The sequence below is a fragment of the Mobula birostris genome, chromosome 12 (assembly GCF_030028105.1).
Source record: "Mobula birostris isolate sMobBir1 chromosome 12, sMobBir1.hap1, whole genome shotgun sequence".
Taxonomy (NCBI): Eukaryota; Metazoa; Chordata; class Chondrichthyes; order Myliobatiformes; family Myliobatidae; genus Mobula; species Mobula birostris.
This window is the reverse complement of record NC_092381.1, coordinates 86,355,757-86,378,560: the sequence shown is the minus strand read 5'-3', so window position 1 is coordinate 86,378,560 and position 22,804 is coordinate 86,355,757. Positions and strand designations below refer to the sequence as shown.

Genomic DNA, 22,804 nt, shown 5'->3' with positions numbered 1-22,804 from the left:
TGCATTCACCTCTGCCGTTTGTATTCATCCACTGCGCAGAGTGGAGTAGCCTGCCACATGGGCAACAGCTTGCTCTCCATATTGTCCTGCCCTGGCTTGCATATCATGTAGACAGCTGGGACTCAACTTCCAGAGTCAACTCCAACCAACTGAGGACTTCAATGTTTTATTTTCACATGGCAAGGTATTCAGCTTCATTCTGTACTTTTACATCCTTTCATACTGTCCATTTCAAGTTAACAGTTTCCTTGACCTGGAACATACCATGGAAATTTTCTTTGCAGTCAATAACGATTTTCCTCCATGGAGATTTATAAACACACACAGCACATCAGTGCATTCCTTGGAAAAATAACATTCCTTGCCATGATTGTAGAGAATCAGTATTCACTGTTTCTCTCTCTATTAATGCTGCATAGTTTACTAACAGCATTAGCATTTTTTTTGTTTTTAATTTCTAGCACTTACAGTTCGTTACTCAAACTTTAATATTCTATTGTCTTTTAGCAAACAATAAAATACATTGGTTGTATAGATCAGGCTTTGAATTTTTCAAAACTCTTGGATTCTTTCAACTTGATTGCTTCAAGCATTCTTCTGCTTAGATTTTGAAATATGCATTATACATTTTGTACCAGCAATGGTAAAAGCAGAGTCATGGCTCAGTGCAGCTTTTGAAATGCGTCACTGCATTGATAGGAAAACACTGAGTAGAGCTTTCACACAGATCACTAAATGTGTTTTAAGAGAACAGTTTACATCTGTAAACATAGCATAGAAAGTAAGTACACAACCAAATCACGTCCCACTGTCACAGGATTGCTTCAGTTTTATCCCTTGGTGTTACTGTACTTACCTTAACCACTTATTTATTCACAATATAACACCTGAGCATTAAAAAGCGACCTTTCAACTCAGGAAGCTTAAAAATGTAATTAATTTCATTTCAAATATCTATTAAGTATCTTGTATCCACAAGATAACAATTATGAAATAACTTGTATTATATTCTGCATTGTCAGTGTAAGTGCAATTAATGTTTCATTGTTTAACCTCACCAGCCTCCCACTGGCAGTTTAAAAAGTCATCCCAGTTCTTTCCTGCTTTTGCAGTTAGTAATCATACCTTAGCGGTTGGACATGGACATGGTATCCCCCAGCAGAGAAGGAGGGATGGATAAAGGAGGCAGGAGAGGGAAATAGCAGACACAAAACCACTTAATCACTCCAAGTCCCTCTCCTACCAAAGGATTCCCTTTATGATACATTTTTAAAGTATCTTTTCTATTGTTGTTCAAGTAGCCATTTTTATGTTTAAGGTTATGACAACAAAAGCTCTCCAAATCTTTATTCCTCTTTTTCTTGAAGACACACTTAAAAAACTGCCACATTCCTCTATCAGGGAGTGAGGAAGGAAGTTGAGAGGCAGGACCACAAAGCTAGTAATCTCGGGATTACTGCCTGTGCCATGTGATAGTGAGCATAGGAATAGAATGAGGTGGAGGATAAATGTGTGGCTGAGGGATTGCAGCAGAGGGCAGGGATTCAGATTTCTGGATCATTGGGATCACTTTGGGTGCAGGTGTGACCTGTACAAAAAGGACGGGTTGCACTTGAATCCCAGGGGGACCAATATCCTGGCGGGCAGGTTTGCAAAGGTTATTGCGGAGAGTTTAAACTAGGATTGCCGGGGGGTGGAAACTAAACTGAAGAGACGGAGGAGAGGGTGGTTGGCTCACAAATAGAGAAAATTTGGAGACAGTGCAAGAGGGAGGATAGGCAGGTGATAGAGAAGGGACGCGCTCAGACTGATGGTTTGAGAAGTGTCTATTTTAATGCAAGAAGCATCATGAACAAAGCAGATGAGCTTAGAGCGTGGATCAGTACTTGCAGCTATGATGTTGTGGCCATTACAGAGACTTAGATGGCTCAGGAGCAGGAATGGCTACTTAGAGTGCCAGGCTTTAGATGTTTCAGAAAGGATAGGGAGGGAGACAAAGGAGGTGGGGGCGTGGCACTGTTGATCAAAGATAGTGTCACGGCTGCAGAAAAGGAGGAAGTCATGGAGGGATTGTCTGTGGGTGGAAGTTAGAAACAGGACGGGGTCAATAACTCTACTGGGTGTTTTTTTTATAGACCACCCAATAGTAACAGGGACATCGAGGAGCAGATAGGGAGACAGATTCTGGAAAGGTGCAATAGTAACAGGGTTGTTGTGGCGGGAGATTTTAACTTCCCAAATATCAATATCCCTAGAGCGAAGGGTTTAGATGGGGTGGAGTTTGTTAAGTGTGTTCAGGAAGGTTTCTTGACACAACATGTAGATAAGCCTACAAGAGGAGAGGCTGTACTTGATCTGGTCAGGTGTCAGGTCTGTCAGTGGGAGAGCATTTTGGAGATGGTGATCACAATTCTATCTCCTTTACCATAGCTTTGGAGAGGGATAGGAACAAACAAGTTAGGAAAGTGTTTAATTGGACTAAGGGGAAATATGAGGCTGTCAGGCAGAAACTTGGAAGCATAAATTGAAAACAGATGTTTCAGGGAAATGTACAGAAGAAATGTGGCAAATGTTCAGGGGATAATTGTGTGGAGTTCTGCATAGGTACATTCCAATGAGACAGGGAAAGGATGGTAGGGTACAGAAACTGTGGTGTACAAAGGCTATTATAAATCTAGACAAGAGATCTAGAAGATTATAAGGCTAGCAGTAAGGAGCTTAAAAATGAAATTAGGAGAGCCAGAAGGGGCCATAAGAAGGTCTTGGCGGACAGGATTAAGGAAAACCCCAAGGCATTCTACAGGTATGTGAAGAGCAAGAGGATAAGACATGAGAGAATAGGACCAATCAAGTGTGACAGTGGAAAAGTGTGTATGGAACCGGAGGAGATCGCAGAGGTACTTAATAAATACTTTGCTTCAGTATTCACTACGGAAAAGGATCTTGGTGATAGTAGGGATAACTTACAGCAGACTGAAAAGCTTGAGCATGTAGATATTAAGAAAGAGGATGTGCTGGAGCTTTTGGAAAGCATCAAGTTGGATAAGTCACCGGGACCGGACGAGAGGTACCCCAGGCTACTGTGGGAGCAGATTGCTGAGCCTCTGGCGATGACCTTTGCATCATCAATGGGACGGGAGAGGTTCCAGAGGACTCGAGGGTTGTGAATGTTATTCCCTTATCCAAGAAAGGGAGTAGAGGTAGCCCAGAAAATTATAGACCAGTGAGTCTTACTTCGATGGTTGATAAGTTGATGGAGAAGATACTGAGAGGCAGGATTTATGAACATTTGGAGAGGCATAATATGATTAGGAATAGTCAGCATGGTTTTGTCATGGGCCTAACGAGCCCGATTGAATAATTTGAGGATGTGACTAAACACGTTGATGAAGGTAGAGCAGTAGATGTTGCGTATATGGATTTCAGCAAGGCATTTGATAAGGTACCCCATGCAAGGCTTATTGAGATAGTAAGGAGGCATGGGATCCAAGGGGACATTGCTTTGTGGATCCAGAACTGGCTTGCCCACAGACACAAAGAGTACTTGCAGATGGGTCATATTCTGCATGGAGATTGGTGACCAGTGGTGGGCCTCAGGGATCTATTCTGGGTTCCTACTCTTCATGATTTTTATAAATGACCGGGATGAGGAAGTGGAGGGATGGGTTAATAAATTTGCTGATGACACAAAGGTTGAGGGTGTTGTGGACAGTGTGGAGGGCTGTCAGAGGTTACAGCGGGACATTGATAGGATGCCAACTTGGGCTGAGAAGTGGCAGATGGAATTCAACCCAGATAAGTTTGAGGTAGTTCATTTTGGTAAGTCAAATATGATGGCAGAATATAATATTAATGCTAAGACTCTTGGCAGTGTGGAAGATCAGAGGGATCTTGGAGTCTGAGTCCATTAGACATTCAAAGTTCCTGCGCGGGTTGACACTGTGGTTAAGAAGGCATAGGGTGCATTGGCCTGCATCAATCATGGATTGAGTTTAGGAGCCGAGAGCTAACGTTGCAGCTATATAGGCCCCTGATCGGACTCCACTTGGAGTACTGTGCTCAGTTCTGGTCGCCTTACTACAGGAAGGATGTGGAAACCATAGGAAGGGTGCAGAGGAGATTTACAAAGATGTTGCCTGGATTGGGGAACATGCCTTATGAGAATAGGTTGAGTGAACTCAGCCTTTTCTCGTTGGAGCGACAGAGGATGAGAGGTGACCTGATAGAGGTATACAAGATGATGAGAGGCATTGATCGGGTGGATAGTCAGAGGCTTTTTCCCAGGGCTGAAATGGCTAGCATGAGAGAGCACAGTTTTAAGGTGCTTGGTAGTAGGTACAGAGGAGATGTCAGGCGTAAGTTTTTTTTACGCAGAGAGTGATGAGTGTGTGGAATGGGCTCCTGGCGACAATGGTAAAAGCGGATACAATAGGGTCGTTTCAGAGACTCCTGGATAGGTACATGGAGCTCAGAAAAATAGAGGGCCATGGGTAGCCCTAGGTAATTTCTAAAGTAAGGGCATGCTCGGCACAGCTTTGTGGGCTGAAGGGCCTTATTGTGCTGTAGGTTTGCTATGTTTCTATCATTTCTGGTGTCTTGGAACCCAGCCTGCCAGATTCTGCCTTTGAGAGAAGTTGCTGTGGCTTTATTAAATACCTGTATCATTCCTCAAATATTATGGTGGGTGAAAATAGATTCATTATTAGTTCAAATCCAAACCAAAGGAATGCACTGGAAGTCTGTGATTAGATGGAAGGCTTTCGGTGACATGATATGCACCTGAATGAATGCTGTCCTCAAATGTAACATGTCAGATTAGAACAAGAAAATTTTTTCAAAAGTTAGCAGTAACAACCAACAAAAAAGTAGAATACTATAGTTAGTTATGCAAATGGAGCAGTATTCGCCACTATGGCAGACTTCATCTATTGATTTCTATTTAATTGCAGGATTCATTCTTCACTCCACCTGAACAAAACTTCAATTCACAGTTATATTCACTGGGGTAAATGTGGCCTTCTTCCTGCAACATTTTCTTGGGCTACACTCTGAAATGTCTGTGTGCAGTTTTGGTCACCTATCGACAGGAAAGACGCAAATATGGTTGAAAGAGTACACAGAAAATTTACAAGGATGTTGTCAGGTCTGGAGGACCTGAGTTATAAGGAAAGATTAAATAGGCTATGACTGTATTCCTTAGAATATAGAAGATGAGGAGATTTGATAGAGGTATTCAAAAGCTGGCTTTTTTCGCTGAGGCCACGTAGGAGTACACCAGAGGTCATGGGTTAAGGGTGAAAGGTAAAAAGTTTAAGGGGAACAAGAGGTGAAACTTTTTCACTCAGAGGGTCATGAGTATGTGGAATATTAGAGGAGAAGTAATAAAGAATAAAAAATAAGTTTACTCAAACAGTCTAACAGAAGGGGGTTATCATTTCCCTGGCTATAGGTTGACTCATCATAGAGCCTAATGGCCAAGGGTAAGAATGACCTCATATAGCACTCTTTGAAGCAGCGCAGTTGTCCTCTGTTCAACCAAGGTGGCATGCAGAGGATAAGAAACATTGTTCAGAATTGCCAGGGTTTTCCTTAGGGTCCTTTGTTCTATCACAGCCTCCAATGTGCCCAGCTTGACTCCTGTAACAGAGCCAGCCTTTCTAATCAGTTGATTGAGCCTGTTGGCATCACTCCTATTGATGCCATTGTTTCATAGATCGTACTGGCGACAACAGACTGGTAGAACATGTGAAGGAGAGGCCTGCATACACCAAAGGACCTCAGTCTCCTCAGAAAGTGGAGGTGACTCTGGGCCTTCTTGTACATAGCTTCTGTATTGGTGCACCACTCAAGTCTGTCATCCAGGTGCACCCTTAGGCAGTTGTAGGTCCTCACCAACAATAGTAATTGGGTGCAATGCAGGCTTACTCTTCCTAAAGCCCATTATCATCTGCTTTGCCTTACTGATGTTCAGATGCAAGCTAAATCATCTGCAACATTTGTCAAAATCCTTCACCAGGGCCCTGTATTCATCCTCCCATCCTCCCTTTATACACCCAACTATTGCTGAGTCATCAGAAATTTTCTGCAGATGATATGACTCAGTGTTGTACCTGAAGACTAAAGTATACAAGGTAAACAGAAAGGGAGCCAATACAATCCCCTGTGGGACCCTAGTGCTGCTTTTAACCATGTCTGACACAGTTCTGAAGCCGCTGTGGTCCAATACCCCTGACAAACTGTGGTCCATTATCAAGGATACAATGAAGTGCCAATCTGCACTGAATGATATTGAAGGCACTTGAGAAATCAATCCCAGCCCCCCCCCACCATTCCCATTCCAGTTTCTCTCTCTCACCTACCTCCTTACCTGCCATTACCTCCCACTGGTGCTCCTCTTCCTTCCCTTTCTTCCATGGTCTTCTACCCGCTCCCCTATCAGATTCCCCCTTCTCCAGCCTATCTTTTTCACCTATCAGCTACTCCACCACTCTCCCTCTCTCAGTTTCACCTGTCACCTTGTACTTCTTCCTGCCCTCTAACTTCTCTCTTTTTCCCAATCCTGATGAAGAGTCAGTGGCTCGAAACATCAACTGTTTTCTCTTTTCCACAGATGCAGCCTGGCCTACTGAGTTCCTCCAGTATTTTGCTAGTATCTGCAGATTTTCTCATCTTTGTGATTCTTTTTTCTACCTGGATTAGATTAAATTCATTTAGCACCTTACAACTAGTTTCTCAGTTGTCTCGTTTTGCCTCACAATCTTTCTCACCTCTTCAGTGGGCAACATTGCTCTGAACTTTCTTTTCATGCCTCTACATAAGAACTCAGCATTCTCCATTTGTAGATGAGTGCTTAGTGCTACATGTTTACATTAATAAAGCAAGCCTGTTGGAGACCAGCAGTGCTCAAAAGAAAATCAGGAGGATTCAAAGACCACAGTAGAGAGAATACAGACAATAGAATTCAGGTTGAATCTCTCTGGTTCAGTATTCTGTGTTCTGCAAATCCAGCAGTCCACTATGCTTTGAATGAGTATTGAAGATCTTTACTAATTCACTATTTCTAAGTAAGATCTATAATTAGCTATGATCTGTACAAATCCATAGCTAAGTAACTTACCAGTGCAACTTTTACAATCTTGTCTGATGGCATTTTTGACTTACAGAAACTTTCGGTCACAGGCAGTTCTTGGAAATAACTTGTGTAACCTGAAGAACATCTATCACTTCAAAAGAACAGTTGGCCTGTTTAAGAGGACAATTATCAAGGGGCAACTTCAACGGTCTGGGTTTTCTATGTTTCAGCACCAGTTAGATCCCAAGCAAAATAATTTTTGCTATTTTTGAAGATGATCTGGATACGTTCTTACCTTCCAAAAGGTCAAGGAAAACCAGAAATGCAGCATACACTTGAGTACTCTGCCCAATATCTAATGCCATCATCTCTGCATACTGAAAATAAAACCATGAATTAAAAATTGCAACACTTCAATCCATCTTATATAATGTCTTCAAAATATATTTTTGTAGAACAAAAGAGAAGGCAAATACAAAAATGGGGAACCTTGGGGGTACAAACACATTATCCTTGAAAGTGGCAACACAGATAGAGTAATGAAGAAAGCACATAGCATGTTTGCTTTCATCAGCTGAGGCATTGAATACAGAAGTTGGAACACCATGTCACTACTGGACAAGATCACTTTGCATTTGGCCTGCTGGCAGACTTATAACTATCCTAGATTAGAAGGTTGGAAGAGCCTTCAACCCTTCAAGGGTGATGAGGGCCGTGATAATCAGACCTTGAGCAGTTCAATGCTGAGACTCTGCATCCATCCAATAACAGGAGAAAAAATAGCTGGGGACTGAGCTTTGCTTCCTATTGAAGCTGGAGAACATATTAAACACTCAAAATATTTACAAGCCATTAAATAATTTAAAAAACTATTAAAATTTGAACAAGTTTTTAAAAGAAAAAACAAAAATTCCTTAAAATACTAACAAATATTTAATATGAAACTATAGCACCCAGATCCCTTCTAGCCTCAGGTTTGGTGTCCTTATGCTCATGGTGGAGGGAGTAGTGGATGGAGGATGCACAAGGACAACAGTATGCCAACCTCAAGGTGCTGATCTTTTCCAGCAAATACTGGTTCCGTGCAGTGACAAAGTAGCAAGGTAACCAATGCAATATCACCCAGCACTAGCTCATGCCAATCTGATTGTGGAAATCCACAAGACCAGGGTTTATTTTCCCATAGACGGCTGGGCATTGGTGGATAGAAGTTCAACATGCACCTTGACATATGATATGAAGGTGTGGAGGGAAGAGGTGTTGACAGAAAAAGGATAATGATTTATGGGATTGTCACCTGTCAACTTCTTCCCCTCCCCCACCTACTTATTCCAACTTCTCCCCCCCCCCACTTCTTTTTCCAGTCCTGATGAAGGGCAGGCCCAAAACGGTGATTATTTATTCTCCTCCATAGATGCTGCCTGACATGCTGAGTTCCTCTAGCATTTGAGTGCTCAAGATTTCCAGCATCTGCAGAATCTCTTGTGTTTATAGGAGAGGATTGGTGTGGGTGTGTTGGTGTAACCGGGGGAGAGGGGGAAGGGAAAGGGGGAGGGGGCGGGGGAGCGGTGGGAGGTGCGGTGAGGCGGGAATAAATCGGCATTTGAGTTCAGGCCCTCCCTCGGACCACAGTGCTACCTTTGGATGACGCAGAAGCCCACCGGGCGGTCTCAGCTCCCCTTCCCCCGACGCGTCACTCTCCTCCCCACTTGCCGCCGCTGGCTCCATCTGTGGTGCAACACAGCTTCACTCCGCCAGTGTAACCTCAATGTTGCCCGACGAGCCCACTGTTAATCCGATAGTTCCGCCTCCAGCTACGTCTCCAGAGCTCGTTACGGCACCCGCTCACGGCCCGGGCAAACACATCTACGCGTTCTTCTGCTTGCTTTCCTACTGTAGTCAGTTCCTTCCGTTGGGATTTTTTACTATGTCTATTCTCTATTCTGGGAAAATAAATGATAGATTCATTTTGATGAAAGACTTCCCTTTCCCATTCTGTGGAGTAATTAAAAATGGTTGTTGGTGAGTGATAGACTTTCCACACGTACATAATAAATATCTACTTTGCATAGAAAGATACACATGCTCATTCACATTCATAATTGCACCCAAATGTTAACATTGTTCTTATATTTAACCTGAAAGTGCTCAAATATTTCACAATCGTTTGAAGTACTGTTTAATGTAGTGACATTACATTTTCAAATCACGACACACTCCTGCTGACACTAAAATTAGACCTTGAAATATTTATTTTTTTTATTAGTCTTCGTTCATTTCTGGGATTTATTTTCTAATTTTTGTGAAAAGATTTGGTCTAAAGAAAACTGTTTTTGCTCGGAAGCATAATTTTGATCTATGTAAGACTGAGATTATTTTAGTTGCGCGAACACGAGGAAATCTGCAGATGCTGCAATTTCAAGCAACACACATAGAAGTTGCTGGTGAACGCAGCAGGCCAGGCAGCATCTCTTGGAAGAGGTACAGTCGACGTTTCTGGCCGAGACCCTTCGTTGGGACTAACTGAAAAAAGAGCTAGTAAGAGATTTGAAATGTGGATTTCCTGTCCACATTTACAGACCTTTGTAGGGATCACAGAGGTACAAATGTCCGGCTTTTCCCTTCAGCTGTAAACTGGGAGCACCACTCATCATTGAATTATTATAATTAATTTTAATGCGAGTAATTATTATAATTACTTTCTTACCTGAGTGACCTATTTTTATAGGTGTTGTAAGTGATGTGACATGCTGAGATTTGCAATTGAATCAATTTTATTAAAGATAATTGCAAAATGAGGCTATGTAATTGCTTCAACACAATTCAATGGTTCAATGCTACTACTTAATATCAGAGCATGCATATACTTCTTACTCTTCACAGAGATCCACGAAATTCATCTGGTATAGTTCACCAGATGTGGCCTGCTATTCAAGGAAGTGTTATCATTCAAGCACAATAGTAGATTTAAATAGGCTGAATGAGAACCACACAAAGAGAGAATAAAATTAAATACAAGCAACTGTGATACCCAATTTCAGTATCAGAAGCCTACCTCTGAAGTATTAAGGAGAAATAATGCTGCATTATAATTTTTTATGTGTTAAATTTAGTTGAAGTTAAGAAGACACTGTCAAAATGGCATCTTAAGAAGGATCAGCCACTGTTTTGGTTGATAACATCCTTTAAATAAAAGTTTCCAACTCAATGCTTCAGCTGCCTTTCCTTTTCAGAAGGGAAAGCATATTAGATCACAGCTCATCTAGAGTTTGCTATCAGCAGTTAACCAGCCTTCTATTTAAGCTCTTATCAATATAAATCCTGAAATAAAATTGCTAAATGTCGTAATTCCTTTCTTGTCGGAGTGACCTCCTTTCTTACGGGTGTTGTAAGTGATGTGACATGATGAGATTTGCAATTGAGTCAGTTTTATGGAAGATAATTGTCAAATATGGTTGCATCATTGCTTTAACACAATTCGCAATCTTTCTTACCACAGTCCTGCACCTCGTCTCCAATTCTCAATCTTTCTTACCACAGTCCTGCACCTCGTCTCCAATAATGTTCTGACAGCAATGGTTTGACCTACTGTGACTGTAGTCCAGAATCAAGGTTACCTGACCCTCAGTAGTTAAGCTGCAATATGCAGATGATGCTTCCCTTTACTTTCAAGCTCCAAGAATTTGCATTCCATTAAGAAATGCACATGAGAGAACATCATCACACTCAACATCCACAACTCAAAATTCCTCTATTAACCTGCTGACTCCGCACCACACAAAATCCCAGCAGTAAAAATTAACAATGTGTAAAAATTAACAATTAACAATAGATGAACCACACCCCTTATTCAGGGAGCCACCTCTTGGCAAAGGCACACATTAGTGATGAAATTCACCATTGACTTCAATGTTCCAGAACAGAAATTGATTGATTGCCCAAGAGGGTATTTGAAGATCAAACCCTTAGATCTTACACAAAACACAGATCTACTACACAGAAGTGATCACTGCCCAAGAGTCCTGGACCACCTGCAGAGGGCATCTCATAATACGTACTGGAAAAATACCAGCAATCTGTTTTTGTGAAATTCTCCAAATCCATTGGAAGAATAAGTGAACCAAAATCAGCGTCCTCTTCCAAGTGAACACCCCAAGCATTGAGGCCTCATTCACACTGACAAAGCTTCATTGGGCAAGCCATATTGTTTACATACACAAGAAAATCTGCAAATGCTGGAAATCCAAAGCAACATACACAAAAAGCTGGGGGAACTCAGCAGGTCAGGCAACATCTATGGAAAAGTGTAAGCAGTCAATATTTTGGGCTGAGACCCTTCATCAGGACTGGAAAGGAAGGGAATAAGTCAGAGTAAGAAGGTGGGGGAGGGGAGAAAGAAATACAGGTGATAGGTGAAATTGGGATGGGGAGGGGTGAAGTAAAGTGCTGGGAAGTTGATTAGTGAAAGAGCTGAAAGGTTGGAGAAGGGGGAATCTGATAGGAAAGGAAAGAAGACCATTGAAGAAAGGGAAGGGAGAGGAATACCAGAGGGAGGTGATGAGGAAGTAAGGAGATAAGACAAGCGAAGGAAACAGGAATGGGAAATGTTGGAGGAGATGGTTGGGGGGAGGGGGGAATTACCAGAAGTTCGAGAAATTGATGTTCATGCCATAGGTTGGTGGCTACCCAGATGGAATATAAGGTGTTGCTCTTCCAACCTGAGTGTAGCCTCATCATGGCAGTAGAGGAGGTCATGGACTGACATGTCAGAATAGGAATGGGACATAGAATTGATATGCGTGACTACTGAGATATCCCGCTTTTCATGGCAGACCGAGTGGAGGTGCTTGGTGAAGCGATCTTCTAATCTACATTTGGTCTCACCAATATGCAGGAGCCCACTCCGGTAATACCAGATACAGTAGATGACTACAACAGATCTGCCGGTGAAGTTTTACCTCACCTGGAAGGACTGTTTAGCCCCTGAATGGCAGTGAGGGAGGAGGTGTAGGGGCAAGTGAGGCACTTGTTCTGCTTGCAGGGATAAGTGCCAGGAGAGAGATCAGTGTGGAGGGACTAATGGACAAGGCAGTCGCTTTGGGCGTGATCCCTGTGGAATGCAGAAAGTGGAAAGTGGGGGGCTGGGAATAGATGGAATGTTGTCCTTGGTGTTGGGATCCCATTGGAGATAGTAAACATTATGCAGAATTATGTGCTGGACATGTAGGCCAGTGGGTTGGTAGGTGAGGACAAGAGGAAATCTGTCCCTGCTGTGATGGTGGGAGGATGGGATGAGGGCAGATGTGAGCAAAATGGAAGAGATGCAGTTAAGAGCAGGTAAGGAGATAAGGTGAGAGAGAGAAATGGGAATGGGGATTGTTTGGGGGGGCGAGGGGGGGAAGGCACTACTGAAAGTTTGAGAAATCGATGTTTGTGCCATCGGGTTGGAGCCTACCCAGGCGGAATATAAGGTGTTGTTCCTCCAATGTGGCCACATCACGACAGTGGAGGAGGCCATGGGTAGACATGTCAGAATGGGAATAGGAAGTGGAATTAAAATACATGGCCACTGGGAGATGCTACTTTTTCTGACGGACGGAGTATAGGTGATCAGCAAAGCAGTCTCGAATCCATGTCGGGTCTCACCAGTATACAAGAGACCACACTGGGAGTGCAGGATACAATAGATGACCCCAACAGAGTCACAGGTGAAGTGCCACACTCCTCCTTCCCTCTCTGGCTCCTCTCTTAATCCCTTCTCTTCTCCTCACCTGCCTATTACCTTCCCCTGGTGGCCCTGCTCCTTCCCTTGCTCCCATGGGCCATACTCCTCTCCTATCAGATTCCTTCTTCACCAGCCCTTCATCTTTTCCACCTATCATGTTCTAGCATGTACTCCTTCCCCCCCACCACCCATGTTCTTATTCTGGCTTCTTCCCACTTCTTTTCCAGTCCCAATGAAGTGCCAACTGAAATGAAATGAAGTGTCTTGCCCTGAAATGCCAACTGTCTATGGACATTTTGTTGGCATAAGGTGCTTAGTTAGGTGTTTATTTACTATTTTCAATTACTTAGGCACAACATCCATAGGACCTGTTCCTGTGCTGTCCTGTTTTGTGTTCTAACTCATTATACAGGCATTACAATGTGCTGATAACCATCCCCATTGAGACATTTCTTCCGATCATGAGCGTTCCTTTTTTCCACACATCCTTCCTCGCTCACTGAAATCCTACTTGCATCTCTCTTCCCCAGTTCTGATGAAGGATTGCAGACCTGAAATCTCAATAGTTTCTCTTTCTAGGGGTACTGCCTCACCAGCTGGATGTTTCCATCATTTTCCGTTTTTGATTCATTTGGAATTGGAATTAGATTTAGCTTGTTATTGTCACATGTGCCAAGGAACAGTGAAAAGCTTGTTTTGCACACTGTTCATACAGATCAAATCTGTATGGGATTTGTATTGGGATAACTTCTCTCAACTTCACTTGCTCCATCATTGAAATGTTCCCACAACCTATGCACTCACTTTCAAGGCTCTTCATCTTATAATATTGTTTATTTAGTTATTATTTCTTTCTTTCTGTATTTGCGCAGTTTATTGCCTTTTGCAAATTGGTTGTATGTCCAAGTTAGTACAGTCTTGCATTGATTCTGTTATGATTATTATTCTGTGGATTTATTGAGTAGGCCCACAAGAAAATGAATCTCAGAGCTATATACTGTATGGTGACATAGAAGTACTTTGACAATAAAATTACTTTGAATGTTGAAATCATTACGAAATGCACTGAACTAGAACAAAAAAAATACAATGTAGAATAAAGTGTAGCAGCTCCAAGAATGTGCAGTGAATCAGAATCAGAATCTTGTTTAATTTGTTACTGTGTGGCAGCAGTACAATGCAATACACAATAATATAATCTGTGAATTACAGGAAGTATTGTACATATTATATAGTTAAATAAAGGAAGTAGTGCAAAAGATTGTAGTGAGGCAGTGTTCATTGGTTCAATGCCATTCAGAAATCTGATGGCAGAGGGAAGAAGCTGTTCCTGAATCATTGAAGTATGCCTTCAGCCTCCTGTACCTCCTCCCTGATGAGATGAGGGCATGCCTTGGGTGACTGAATCCTCAATGATGGATGCTGCCTTATTGAGGAAAAGAATAATATGTATGATCAAAATGAGGTAGATTATAATGTCGGGAGGCCATATTATCACACGAGGGATTTCCAGCATCTGAAGTTTTTTTGATTTTCAAGAGGAAAAAGTGCAATCAGTCACAGCTACAGCAGCCCCTGCAAACAGACCTTCGCTGCTCAGACTCACATAAAACAGAGGTGTTGCAAACATAGAAAACCTGCGGCACAATACAGGCCCTTCAGCCCACAATGCTGTGCTGAACATGTACTTACTTTAGAAATTACCTTGGGTTACCTTATTTTCAAGCCCTCTATTTTTCTAAGCTCCATGTATCTATCCAGGAGTCTCTTAAAAGGCCTTCTTGTATCTGCCTCCACTACAGTTGCCGGCAGCCCATTCCATGCACTCACCACTCTCTGTGTAAAAAAACTTACCCCTGACATCTCCTCTGTACCTATTTCCAAGCACCTTAAAACTGTGCGCTCTCTTGTTAGCTATTTCAGCCCTGGGAATAAGCCTCTGACTATCCACAAGATCAATGCATCTCATCATCTTATACACCTCTATCAGGTCACCTCTAATCCTCCGTCACTTCAAAGAGAAAAAGCCAAGTTCACTCAACCTAATCTCATAAGGCATGCTCCCCAATCCAGGCAACATCCTTGTAAATCTCTTCTGTACCCTTCCTATAATTTCCACATCCTTCCTGTAGTGAGGTGACCAGAACTGAGCACAGTACTCCAAATGGGGTCTGACCAGAATTCTATACAGCTGTAACATTACCTCTTGGCTCTTGAACTCAATCCCATGGTTGATGCCTTCTTAACCACACAGTCAACCTGCACAGCAGCTTTGAGTGTCCTATGTTCTTGGACCACAAGATCCCTCTGATCCTCCACACTGCCAAGAGTCTTACCATTAATACTATATTCTGCCATCATATTTGACCTACCAAAATGAACCAGTTCACACCCATCTGGGTTGAACTCCATCTGCCACTTCTCAGCCCAGTTTTGCATCTTATCAATGTCCTGCTGTAAATGCTGACATCCCTCCACACTATCCACAACACCCCAAACTTTGTGTCATCAGCAAATTTACTAACCCATCCCTCCACTTCCTCATCCAGGTCATTTATAAAAATCACAAAGAGAAAGGATCCCAGAACAGATCCCTGAGGCACACCACTGGTCACCAGCCTCCATACAGTATATCACTCTACAACTACACTTTGCCTTCTGTGGGCAAGCCAATTCTGGATTCACATAGCAAGGTCCCAAGCCTCCTTACTTTCTCAATAAGCCTTGTATGGGGTACCTTATCAAATGCCTTACTGAAATCCATATACACTACATCTACTGCTCTACATTAATCAATGTATTTAGTCACATCCTCAAAAATCTTTTTACACCACGTGAAATGCTCCCCCGTGATGCTCCCCTAAATTGCAAAATGCTCTCCCACTGAGAGACCTGACACCTGACCAGGTTCATTTCCCAATACCAGATCAAGTACAGACTCTCATCGTGTAGGTTTATTTACATAATATGTCAGGAAACCTTCCTGAAGACACCTAGCAAACTCCACCCTGTCTAAACCCCTTGCTCTAGGGAGATGCCAATCAATATCAGGGAAATTAAAATCTCCCACCATGACAACCCTGTTATTATTGCTTCTTTCCAGAATCTGTCTCCCTATCTGCTCGTCGATGTCCCTGTTGTTATTGGGTGGTCTATAAAAAACACGCAGTAGGTCTACTGACCCCTTGCTGTTCCTAACTTCCACCCACAGAGACTCTGTAGACAATCCCTCCATGACATCCTCTTTTTCTGCAGCCGTAACACTATCTCTGATCAGCAGTGCCAAACCCCCACCTCTTTTGCCTCCCTACCTGTCCCTTCTGAAACATTTAAAACACTTTAAGTAGCCATTCCTGTCCCTGAGCCATCCACATTTCTGTAATGGCCATAGCATCATAGCTCCAAGTACTGATCCATGCTCTAAGTTCATCCACTTTGTTCGTGATACTCCTCGCATTAAAATAGACACATCTCAAACCATCAGTCTGAGCATCTCCCTTCCCTATCACCTGCCTATCCTCCCTCTCACACTGTCTGCAAGCTTTCTCGAATCGTGAGCCAACCATTCTTCCTCTATCTCTTCAGTTCAGTTCCTACCGCCCCCCCCAGAGATTTGAGTTTAAACTCCCCTCACTAGCCTTAGCCAACCTCCCTGCCAGGATGTTGGTCACCCTCGGGTTCAAGTGCAACCTGTCCTTTTGTACAGGTCACTCTTGCCCCAAAAGAGGTCCCAATGATCCAGAAATCTGAATCCCTGCCACCTGCTCCAATCCCTCAGCCACACATTTATCCTCCACCTTACTCTATTCCTACACTCACTGTCGCGTGGCACAGGCAATAATCTTGTTGTTACTACCTTTGAGGTCCTGCTTCTGAACTGCCTTCCTAACTCCCTGTAGTCTGTTTTCCAGACCTCCTCCCTTTTCCTACCTATGTCGTTGGTACCAATATGTACCAGGACCTCTGGCTGCTTACCTTCTCACTTCAAGATACCGTAGACGCGATCAGAAACATCCTGGATCCTGGCACCCGGGAGGCAAGCTACCATCCGTATTACTTTTCTGCATCCACGTAATTGCCTATCTGACCCCCTAACTATAAAGTCCCCTATCACTGCTGTCATCCTCTTCCTTTCCCTACCCTTCTGGGCCACAGGGCCAGACTTTGTGCCAGAGACACAGCCACTGTTTCTTACCCCAGGTAGTTCATTTCCCCCCCAACAGTACTCAAACAGGAGTACTTATTGTTAAGGGGGACAGCCACAGGGATACAGTACTCTCTAGTGTCTGATTCTTGCCCTTCCCTCTGCTGACTGTTACCCACTTATCTGTCTCCCGAAGCCCCAGTGTCACTACTTGCCTATAGCTCCTCTCTATCACCTCCTCTATTTCCCTGACCCGACGAAGGTCATCGAGCTGCATCTCCAGTTCCCTAAACCGGTCCCTAAGGAGCTGCAGCTCGACACATCTGGTGTAGATGTGGCCGTCTGGGAGGCTGGGAGTCTCCCAGACCGCTCACATCTGCAGGAGCAGTGCTACTGATCATATCTGTTACCTCCTAAACAAGAGGTAAAAATTGGACAGGGGATGATACAAGTCATAGAGCCATAGAACTTGCAACATGGAAACAAGTCATTAGGCCTTACCTGTCCATGCTGACCAGTGGGTGTCAATCTCATCTCCAAGTCCTTGGTCCATAGCCCTGGTGATTCACATGGTCATCTGGACGTTGCTTAACCAACTTCAGCCATCCTCTCAGGGAGTGCATTCTACATACTTACCACTCTCTGGGGGTTGACGGTGGTCTCCCTACTATCCTCTTTAACTTTGTTCCCACTTACACTCACTATGTCCTCTAGTTTTATCTTTCTCTGATGCGGGCAAGGTTTCCTGCAGTCTACCATTTCTATACCCCTCATAATTTTATATAGTTCAATCATGTCCCCTCCTAACCTCCTCCACTCCATGGTGAAAAGACCTAGCTCCTCCAATCTCTCCTCATAACTAAACTGCTCAATCTAAGTCATGAAATATCTAAAGGCAATAGTCTTCTAAGAGCATGTAGTGGGTGAAGTTGGTGTGAAAAGAGAAGGTGCTCATGTTTTTGGGTGAGAACTGTATTCTTTTTGACAGTTTTTGTGATCCTTAAACCTGAAAAAAAGTCATTTTTTCACTCTAATTGAAATGTCAAACTGGAGCACAAAGCTGGACAGGCACGTTGTCACTTGTGTTGTTACAGAGCAGCTTAGGGCATGCGTCTGCTTTTGCTTCTGTTCTCCATGAGATTTCCAAATTGCAACAATGACACAACTATGATGCATTTGAATCAAGCAAGACCCAACTCTGTGTGGTATGAGAATAAGATGTTGTGGATATTGATGTACAATAACGTTTTCTGGTGTTTTCTCTGAGCATTTCTCTTCACGATTTTTTCTTTCTGGTATATCACATGTTGAATGTACATTGCAAATGTTCTAATTGATAAGATTCTTTTTCTTTATTTTGTGTTATCTACAGCTCAAGTTCCATGCAGAAGTACAGTAATAAGGATATTGAGCCTGGTAGTCAAGAACTTGTTAAATGAGATATCCTTTAAACTCATTTGAAGGGTATTCTGTCACCATCCTGTGTTGAGCCTTATAAACAAGGACCCTTCAGGTGTCAAGTAGTATGTTATTCCTCACAGTGTACCCAGCATATGGTGTTCTTTTGTAGCCAATGCATTTACCTGGTCAGTTCAGTTAAATTACTGGCCTTCATTGTCAACGTGACAAAAAAACAAGTAGATTTGGCAATGCTTGTGCCACTGAAGGTTGTGTTAAACCTTTTACTTTCTTTTCTGGTAGGAGATTGGTCTTCGTTGGTACCTTTATCAGCCTAAGCCTGGAGTTAGCTAGTCTCAGCTATGCCTCCTGGAGGGATACCACATTTACCCTTGGATTAAAGGTTTTAAATACCTTTGCTGTGGCCTCTGCAATTTCTGGACTAGCATCCCACAAGGTCAGAGGGGACACCTCGTCAGGCTCTGGGAATTTATCCTCCCTAATTTCCCGCAAGACAGCAAGCTCCTCTTCCTCTGTAATCTGTATACAATGCATGACCTCGCTGTTGTTTTGCTTGAGATCCTGAGTAAACACAGATGCAGAAAATCCATTTGAGGACCTCCATGTCTCTTTCAGCTCCATGCATTAGGTGACCATGCTGATCTTCAAAAGGACCAATTTTGCCCATTGCTGTCCTTAATGCTTTTAATTTATCTGTATAAGCCCTTAGGACTCTCCTTTGCTTTGTCTGGTAGAGCAACCTCATGCCTTCTGCAAGAGCAAATTTGCGGATGACATCAAGACTGGTGGTGCAGTGGACAATGAGGAAGGCTATTAAAGCTTGCAGCAAGATCAGGACCAGCTGGAAAAATGGGCTGATAAATGGCAGACGGAAATTAATGCAGACAAGTGTGAGGTGTTGCATTTTGAGAGGACAAACTAGGGCAGGACTTACATGGTGTACAGTAGGGCAATGAGAATTGTGGTAGAATAAAATGATCTGGGAATACAGATCCATAATTCCTTGAAGGTGGCATCACAGGTAGATAGGGATATAAATGGAGCTTTTGGCACATTAGCCTTCATAAATCAAAGTATTGAGTATAGGAGTTGAGCTGTTATGACAAAGTTGCATGCCGTTGGCAAATCCCAATCTGGAGTATTATGCACAGGTCTGGACACATGCTTAAGGGAAGATATCAATGAGATTGAAAGACTGCAGAGAAAATTTAAAAGGGTGTTGCCAGGACTGGAGGACATGACTTTAGGGAAAGGTTGAATAGTTAGGAATTTATTTCCTGGAGTGTGGGGAATGAGGGGAGATTCAAAGTTCAAAGTAAATTTATTTTCTAAGTACATACTGTACATGTTACCATATACTACCTTGAAATTAATTTTCTTGAAGGCATTCACAGGAAAACAAAAAGAAAAACAGTGGAATCAATAAGAAACTACACACAAAGTCTGATAAATAACCAATGTGCAAAAGAAGACAAACTGTGCAAGCAAAAATAAATAAATAAATAAACAAACAAACAAGTAGCGCTGGGAGCATGAGTTGTAAAATCTTTGAAAGTGTGTCTATCGTTTGTGGAATCAGTTCAGTGTTGATGTGAGTGAAGATATCCAAGCTCATTCAGGAACCTGATGGTTGAAGAGTAATAACTGTTCCTGAACCTGGTGGTATGGGACCTAAGTCTTCTGTATCTCCTTCCCGATGGCAGCAGAAGGAAGAAAGAATGGCTTTGCCTGTGATGGATTAGGCTCTATCCACCACTTTCATCAACTTTTCCATACCTGGGCATTGATGTCTCCATCTCAAGCCACAATGCAACCGGTCAGGACACTCTTCACTGTGCATCTATAGCAGACACAATTATGAGCAGTACAGATAGGGTAAATGCAAGTTGGCTCTTTCTTTCTACTGAGGTTGGGTGAGACTAGAACTAGGGGTCATGGATTAAGGGTGAAAGTTGAAAAGTTTAAGGGGAACATGAGATGGGACTTCTTCACCCAGAGGGTGGTGAGAGAGTGGAATGAGCTGCCAGCAAAAGTGGTGGATGTGATTCAATTTCAAGATTTAAAAAAAAAATTGAATAAGCACATGGATAGGAGGGGTGTGGAGCATTATGGTCCAAGTGCATGTCAATGGCACTAATTCAGCCTGGACTGGATGAGTGGAATGACCTGCTTCTATACTAAAGTGCTCTGTGACCCTACAGACAGAGGTGGGAATAATTGATCCAGATTCCTGTTTCCATGGCATATTCATTGACACTTGATGAAAACTAAACGATTCACAGAAGGTTGGGCCACTTTTCTGTAAATCTTGACAAACTGAATAATCATAAGCATGGCAAGGTATCAATGAGCACTTGCATATAGTATTGCAAGCAGCACCCGCAGGAAAAGGGAGAGGGGCAAAAATGTACAAAGGTCTATTCCAACAAAAAGTGCTAAAGCTCTCAAATGCTAAGTTAAATGTCAACACTGCAGCTGAAAGCAATATCTAAATACTAAATGCAAACTGCTTCTTTCCGTTGTCAGTGGAAATGGCAGTCTTAAGGTACAAGGGTAAGCAGGGAGTGTAACGATGTCAAGTCTCGACAAGACTACTATGAAAAGAAGGGAGTTAAATACCGCCATAATGAAACAGTAATTAGCTGAAACGTACATACTCACGAGTGCAGCTGCTAAACCTGCTGTGCAGTCCTCGTGCGGGTACGTAAACCCCACAGCAGAGTCCATGGCTGTGACATCAGTTTGAACTGGAAAAATAAGATATTTTGAATTGTAGAAAAGTGGGAGGAATATTTATTCCTGAATCAGAATCACTGAAATCAGACAGGTGATGTGGCTTCTTATCACATGGATGTACAGTGCCTGTGAAAAGTATTCACCCCCCCACCCCCCCCGCCTTGGAAGTTTTCATGTTTTATTGTTTTACAACATTGAATCACGGTGGATTTAATTTGGATTTTTTGACACTGATCAATGGAAAAGGACTCTTTCGTGTCAAAGTGAAAACAGATCTCTACAAAGTGATCTAAATTAATTGCAAATACACAACATGAAAAAATTAATTGCATTAAGTGTTCACCTCCTTAGTAGATGCACTTTTGGCAGCAATTACAGCCTTGAGTCTGTGTGGATAGATCTCTATCAGCTTAGCACATCTGCACACCGCTATATTTCCCAATTCTTCTTCACAAAACTGCTCAAGATCTGTCAGATTGCATTGGGGATCATGAGTGAACAGTCCTTTTCAAGTCTAGCCACAAACTCTCAGTTGGGTTGAGGTCTGGACTCTGACTTGGCCACTCCAGGACATTAACCTTGTTGTTTTTAAGCCATTCCTGTGTATTGGCTTTATGCTTGGGGTCATTGTCTTGCTGGAAAACCAATCTTCTCCAAAGTCTCAGTTCTCTTGCAGACTTCATCAGGTTTTCTCTGTATATTGCTGCATTCATTTTACTCTCTGCCTTCACAAGCCTTCCAGGGCCTGCTGCAGTGAAGCATCTCCACAGCATGATGCAACAATTACCATGCTTCACGGTAGGGATGTTAAGTTTTAGATGATGTGCGGTGTTTGGTTTACGTCAAACATAGCTTTTAGTCTGATGGCCAAAAAGCTCGATTTTGGTTTCATAAAACCATAAAATCGTCTTCCAGCTGATTTCAGAGTCTCCCATATGCCTTCTGGCAAACTCTAGCTGAGACTTCATGAGAGTTTTTTTTCAATGGTGGCTTTCTCTTTGCCACTCTCACATAAATCTGTGACTGGTGAAGCACCCGGGCAACAGTTGTTGTATGCACATATTCTCTCCCATCTCAGCCACTGAGTCTTGTAACTCCTACAGAGTCTCTTGGTGGCCTTCCTCATTAGTCCCCTTCCTGCACAGTCACTCAGTGTTCCCTAGGGAGATATTCATCTGTGCCATATTCTTTCCATTTTTTTGATGAATGACTTAACTAAACTCCAGGGGATATTCAGTGACTTGGAAATTTTCTTGTGTCCATCTCCTGACTTGTGCTTTTCAATAACTTTTTCACAGAGCTGCTTGCAGTGTTCTTTTGTCTTCATGGTGTAGTTTTTGCCAGGATACTAACTCACCAGCATTTGGACCTTCCAGATACAGGTGTATTTTTACTACAGTCAATTGATCCATCTTGACTGCACACAGGTCTCCAAAAACAAATCTCCATTTATCTAGTTATGTGACTTCTAAAACCAATTGGCTGCACCAGTGATGATTTGGTGTGTCATATTAAAGGAGGTGAATACTTATGCAATCAATTATTTTGAGTTTTATATCTGTAATTAGTTTAGATCACTTTGTAGAGATCTGTTTTCACTTTGACACGAAAGAGTCTTTTTCTGTTGATCAGTGTCAAAAGCCACATTAAATCCATTGTGTTATAAAACAATAAAACATGAAAACTTCCGGGGGGGGGGGGGATGAAT

General features: G+C 42.6%; 1 protein-coding gene across 2 annotated transcripts in view; it reads right to left on the bottom strand.

Moving 5' to 3' along the window:
- The window catches only part of tsen15 (TSEN15 tRNA splicing endonuclease subunit), a 56,802-nt gene extending 47,985 nt beyond the window's left edge, over nt 1-8,817 (bottom strand). For both annotated transcript variants that reach the window (XM_072274290.1, XM_072274291.1), the window contains exons 1-2: nt 8,711-8,817; nt 7,368-7,449 (exon numbers count right to left, since the gene is read on the bottom strand). In XM_072274290.1, the coding sequence (XP_072130391.1) occupies nt 7,368-7,449; nt 8,711-8,800 (172 nt within the window). In that variant the 5' untranslated portion in view covers nt 8,801-8,817. The remainder of the gene's footprint in view (nt 1-7,367; nt 7,450-8,710) is intronic.
- Between the last annotated feature and the right edge of the window lie 13,987 nt (nt 8,818-22,804).